Source organism: Bolinopsis microptera, chromosome 9, assembly GCF_026151205.1.
Source record: "Bolinopsis microptera isolate Bmic1 chromosome 9, MBARI_Bmic_1.0, whole genome shotgun sequence".
In the NCBI taxonomy this organism is placed as follows: Eukaryota; Metazoa; Ctenophora; class Tentaculata; order Lobata; family Bolinopsidae; genus Bolinopsis; species Bolinopsis microptera.
Genome location: NC_087080.1, coordinates 10,396,219 through 10,402,471, shown reverse-complemented (window position 1 = coordinate 10,402,471; position 6,253 = coordinate 10,396,219). Strand labels below are relative to the sequence as shown.

The window sequence follows — 6,253 nt, the reverse complement described above, 5'->3', positions numbered from 1 at the left end:
TCTGGCGAGGGGAAAATCGGTAATCTGTAGCCGGGCATCTAAAGCACAGTTAAGTTGTTCTCGTGTAGTTCATATACTTTATCATCATACGCCGTTTCTGTTTGCTTTATGGACCATGTGATGCCGGCCCCGCTCATTAATTTGCTCTCATAGTCATTCGCTTTTTAAACTAATTACAACACTACAAATCTATTACATTTATTGAGAAAATTATGTAATGTAATGCGATGGAGGTTCTTTAAGCAGGCAATTCCAGTCCAAACCCTGGAAACATGACATAAAGGATTTGTTTTACTTGTTGCATGAAAAGCACTAATAGACAGGAACTAGACCTATCAAACAGTATTCATAAACCATGCTTGCTTCGATTTTGTCAAGTAGGCAGCAATATTTTAATTCATCACGTTGCTTAAGGGTTATCCTAATTTTATTTTACTTATATATTCCAATACAGGCTGAACAAGGTTTTCATTATATATCATTATATTCATGTAATTATGTATCTTTTGTAAACCAGTTATTAATTAGCACTGCCGGATGAAATCAATCTCCTCGCCGTTAGCGTGGGCAATTGTATCCAGAACTAAGAGTCGTACTTTTGAAATTAATCCTAGGTTTATCAGCATTACTAGAGTCTAATGATAAGGATAATAATGTCTGTAAATTGTAGCAAAATTCAAATACCTACTCTCCCCTCAGCGGACGCATTTAACTTGTCAGACGTCTATTTATAATTATATTGTCACTTTAATCGCACCGATTCTGACAGCTACTGGACCAATATCGTTATTATTGCTTTCTCCAGTGACGGCATATTATTTCTATTGCCTTTGAAGTGCAGGAGATTATCAGTTTCCTTACTATTCACCGTTTTATACTGTATTCTTGAATCTTTAAATCGGAGTTTGACGAACTATTGTCCATTGGATGAGTCCCGCAGTGAACGCGCAGCCTGTGCGCGCGGTTAACCCGCACGCGGACGTGCTCGGTCCGGAGACCGAGCGGGATAATGTCAATGATCACATCACTAGAAGGTAACGTGTGCTTAGGTTACCTTGGTTACTGTGTTTTTACTATTTGGGTTACTTTGGTCGTATTGCTGTGTTTTTAATTTTATGGATTCGTCAAGTTTATTTTTGTCTCATCTACTCCTTCCAGAGGCCGAAAAAGTATCCAATTCACCACTGTTTATATAAATAATGCCAATAAGACTAAGAGTCTTTAACAACCGCCATAAAAATATTCAGTAACAACAGTGAGCAGTTTGTTGGTAATAGTAGTTACCATTGGTAACAGTAGTTTCGAAATTGGTAACTTATTACCATCCTAGGTACAGAGACGAAGAAGCAGCCCACGAGAACGACTCTTGGGGAGGAGACTACATCCTACCCTGGTTCCAGAGATTCCTTCAGTTCCTCGGCTTTACCTGGAGCTTGGAAAACTGGTGAGTTCCTTGGCTTTACCTGGAGCTTGGAAAACCATGGTGAGTTCCTCGGCTTTACCTGGAGCTTGGAAAACTGGTGAGTTCCTTGGCTTTACCTGGAGCTTGGAAAACTGTTGAGTTCCTCGGCTTTACCTGGAGCTTGGAAAACTGGTGAGTTCCTCGGATGTACTTGAAGCTTGAGAAACTGGTGAGTTCCTCGGCTGTATTTGAGGCTTGGAAACTGGTGAGTTCCTCGGCTGTACTATAGGCTTGGAAAACTGGTGAGTTCCTCGGCTTTACCTGGGGCTTGGAAAACTGGTGAGCAGGGATGTACGAACTTTTAGATAGTTAGATAAGTGGTTACATTACGATTATTGTATTTAAATTACTTGAAAGTGGTTGGGACTATAGAGGATGTTTGATGGAAATTGCAATGGTTCATACAATTTAGTACTTGCGACCCCAATGAAACTTGCTTCAAATTAATTTGGTCCACTGAATTAAGTATTTTTTTAGAGCGCAGTCACGAAAAATCCATCAAGTTGTTTCGATTATACTGCCGGCCAAAATGCAATATTAAATCTAATAGAGTGAACTTGGCATCTTGACCTTTCTGTGGCCCATGTGAAAATTAATGGGGGGGGGGGGGGGGGGGGGAACCTCATACCCATTTACTCCTAAACGTTTGGTCAAATGGGCATGGGAATTAATGGGCATCGGCTTAAACACAGCTAAAATTTGATTAACGATGAAAATAAACTGAAACATTGTTTGCAGTCCTCTAATTAGTAACTACAGCTTATGCTATAATCCAGCTAAATAAAGTATGGTGTTAGGAATATTTATTTTTCTATTTTGTTGGACTTGGTGGTAGAAAAAATTTTTAATCAACAACTTCGGTCTGGTATAATATTCTCACTTAAGATTAGATAAAGTCAGTCACTCTAACCTGACTCCTGAGTGTAGTTAAATGGTGTATAGTACCTCACACGGCGACATTAGTCTATTTTTTAATAAATTTAAAACTTAAAATCCTCATTAATTGTGGTTTTGGTTTATAAATGATGGTAATTTAAAATAAAAGCTCTTTAAAATAAAAGCACTCAGCAAAAGTGGTAACTGGTAAGGGATATTTATAGAGTTGTCAGTTGAGATTGGTCAAAGAGATGATAGGAGCTGAACATCAAAATTAGCATGAAGAACAGGGTGGTGGCTTCATTTTCTTTGATATAATAACGTGCCAAGCCCCAACTTCAACTGAGAGTACTATAGTCACAGTAAAATCAAGGATCTGAACCTCATAAACCTAGGAAAATCCGGAAGTCCGGAAGGGAGGGGGTTTGAAAATTCGGACAAGGGGGAGGGTGGACTGAAAATCCGAGATTTTGGCGGACGTCCTAAGTAGGGGTAATAACATTTTTTTGTTTTTTTGTTAAGGTAAAAGAAGTTTTTTGAAAAAAAGGGAAGAAAAAAGAAAAAAACCAATAAAATGATAAAAATATAGCTTAAAATCGAAATAGCTTACGGTAACAAAAAAAGCAAAAAATTCATTTTGAGCTATTTTAAAAAATAAAAATCATACGAGAATAGAAGCGACATATATCTCGTCAATGCTACAAAGCTAAAGATACTCTCAATAAAATAGCGAGTCTCTGACTTTGATTCAATACTACATATTATATAGCATCTGGAGGGCATATTTTGCAGATGACAAAAAACGGTGCACAAAATCGCCAATTAGTTGCAGGGATGGTCTCTGTCAGAATCAAGACCAAGTTAAATTGTAAATTTAAGTAAATCTGCGATTCATCTTTAACATTATCTCATACCTATAGATAGTATGCAATCATAGCTAGAGACTCGCTATTAAGTTCATTAATCATTTATAAAATGTAACAAGTTCTTAAATTCTTAACACAAGTACAACTGCGTGAACTAGTTAGCAGGGGTGTAGGAAGCAGGGGGGGGGGGCATCGCCCCCCATGAAATCTGGGCAGGGGGCCAAAAAGGGCCAACTTTTAAATTTAGGTTTCTAAAAATTTTTGGGAAAAAAATATTTTTTCGTTTTTTAACAAAAAATTTTCGAAGTCAAAAATTTTCTTGGAAACTACTTTTGACCAACCCCTTCGATATACGATTTTGGGCTCGAGAGTTCCCCTTTGTAATGCGATCTTCGCAAAAGGAGCTCGGAAGCGGGAACTCTGCCTTCAGAAAATATTTTTTTGTTTTTTTAACAAAACATTTTCTAAGTCAAAAATTTTCTTGGAAACTTTTTTGTTTATGTTTCATGCTACCCATTATGAGCCGAAAGTATTTTTTCGGTTTTCTGAAGTCCGTACCTACATTCGTGGATGTGATTTGTTTCATATACTTATCGAAATCGTGAAATTTGGTCCTCAGATTTAAAGGAAAATATGCATTTGTCACGGAGAACTGAAAAAATCGCGATTCCGCACATGCCGCAATTTCCTTTTGTCCTTACCCCGACAATTTTTTGAAATTCAGGCTGTGGCTCGAAGCGCCAACACATATTTAGAATTTGGTATAATTGCTGAGCAAAAGGTTCATTAAAAACAATCGGTATTCATGAATACATAACACAGTGTAGCTCATGTAACGAACTTTCCAGAATGAAGTCTACGTAAAACTAAAATCTGCTACATCCAAAACTAACATTTCTAAAACATTCCATCCATCTTAGATCATTTTTAGGAACTGTGTCCAGAACTGTAATTTTATTAATTAATAATTGAGTTGTTAAAATATTAATTATTTAAGTAATTATCAAATCTTCAGTGGTGGTTCAGCGTCCAGTAAAAGCAGTCAGTTGCAGTTGACTGGGCGGAGTATAAAGCCCATCCACCAGCTGGGAAACTATCCCAGCAGCGGACCTGTCGGGAGTGGGGTGTACTCCTCTAACATGAACAAGGTCTGTGTTTTGTAGGATATTTATAATCATTTAATTGTTCATTTATAATCATTCATAATCATTTATAATCCTTTATAATAATTTATAATGATTTGATTAATTAATTATTGATTGATGCACAAAACAGTAATTTACAACAATCATAACCATCAATTAATTAATTAATTAATAAATCATTGGTAATAATTGTTGTATATTTCTGTTTAAATATTTTAGCTGATTATAAGTGGTATATTTCAAACTATTGATTTTTACCAGGAACTTTAATTAATTGGGTTGTAGCGTATTGGAAACACACAATACAAATATAACATAGTGCTCCTTATAAAATAAAGAAGCGCTCTATCATATTGTAATTGTTATTGTTATTTTAATTGTAGATAATTCATTACACATGGAACTGATAATTGGATAAATATTTTCGTTTGCTTTGTCCGGATAGGTATACTTGCTCCTTAAACATATCACTGGTATGTATTACTATTAGGAGCAAGTATACATATACTATACTGATATATGCCATATCAGTTGAGCACGTTACAATATTGGGAACTTTATAATTCACAAGCTCGACATCTATCTATTTATTTAGTCAAAGAGATTCAAATCTACTTACATATTGACGACAAGGTTGATTTTATAATTATATTCTGACACGTTGAAGTAATATTATTTAGGGGAGATGTTTGTGTTGCGCTACGATTCAGTATTTTGCCACGATTAAATTTATTTATTCGCAGCAATAATTATTAAGAGTAGCATGACAACTCCTGTTCGAGGTCATGTATTGACGTAGTATTTACGTAAATGTTTACCGCAGTCGTACCAAGCAATTAAAAATAATAAATTTACCATAAAAATACTATATAATACATTTTATGGTATTGGCATGGTGGATAGTTCGATATTACTTATCCTCCCGGGGAATCTAATGGCATCTTTAAGTATTTCTGATAGAATGCAATATGAAGTCGATTATACGCTGAACCCATTAGATACCTCAGCCAACCCGAGACGGCCCTGTTTAAAGTCGAGTAAATGAACAGTCCATAAGCAGCCTATAAAAATATAAAACTTTAATAGCATGGTGTAGAGTGTAGACCACTTGAAATGATCTTTAGCGGAAATTCTTGAAGTACTTGAAATATTTGAACCAGCATTTCAATTTCATAAAATTAACCACAAAGGCACAGACACCCCTCGTTGTCTCGTATAATACATGTTAAAGGTATTTTAAACTTAAATGTGGTCAAGTATAAATTTAAAACGTGGTTTTACGACCAAATTAAAGGATTTTGGAAGGGTTTATTTCGAAATTTGGAACGATTCTTCGATTGTTTGAAATTGTGTCGTAGAGAAACAATAATTTCTCAAAATGTGTTGAGATAATTACGACGTTAAATTACCAGAATATTAGAAATGTTATAAATTTAGAGTTAGAAGTAGGGTAAACTACCAGAACTGCACCCATGACCTACAAGTACAAATCACGTATATTTTCTTAGTGTAAAAGCACCGCTTATTTTCTTTTTATATTTAATTGTTATTTTCAGGTTGGGTATGAGTGTACCCGGGAGGCTAATTGATTGTTAATTGAATGTTAATTTATTGTTAATTTCAGGTAGGAGGGGGAGTGTACTCGGGAGGGCAGAGTGGATACTCTGGAAGTGTCAGCGGAGTTAACAACAATATCAAGGACCTCACTCAGGTTAGAATCAGAGAGATACAACTTACGGTTTGATTATTGTGGTTTTACTGAGATGCCAGCTTAGCCTGTCTTTCCAGAGCCAGAGGTTTAGCTTTACAGCAAATATGTATTATTTATCTCATGGTTATGGAATATTTTATCGGAATAGAAGTGATAAACATTAACTTTAATTCCAAACTTAATTGGTTTACTG

The 6,253-nt window shown here is 35.6% G+C and overlaps 1 protein-coding gene across 1 annotated transcript in view; it reads left to right on the top strand.

Annotated features, from left to right (window-relative positions):
* The first annotated feature begins 927 nt into the window (after window positions 1-927).
* Window positions 928-6,253, top strand: part of LOC134821388 (uncharacterized) — a 39,226-nt gene continuing 33,900 nt past the window's right edge. The window contains exons 1-4 of the mRNA XM_063832130.1: window positions 928-1,034; window positions 1,331-1,444; window positions 4,220-4,352; window positions 5,974-6,060. Of these exons, the coding sequence (XP_063688200.1) occupies window positions 928-1,034; window positions 1,331-1,444; window positions 4,220-4,352; window positions 5,974-6,060 (441 nt within the window). The remainder of the gene's footprint in view (window positions 1,035-1,330; window positions 1,445-4,219; window positions 4,353-5,973; window positions 6,061-6,253) is intronic.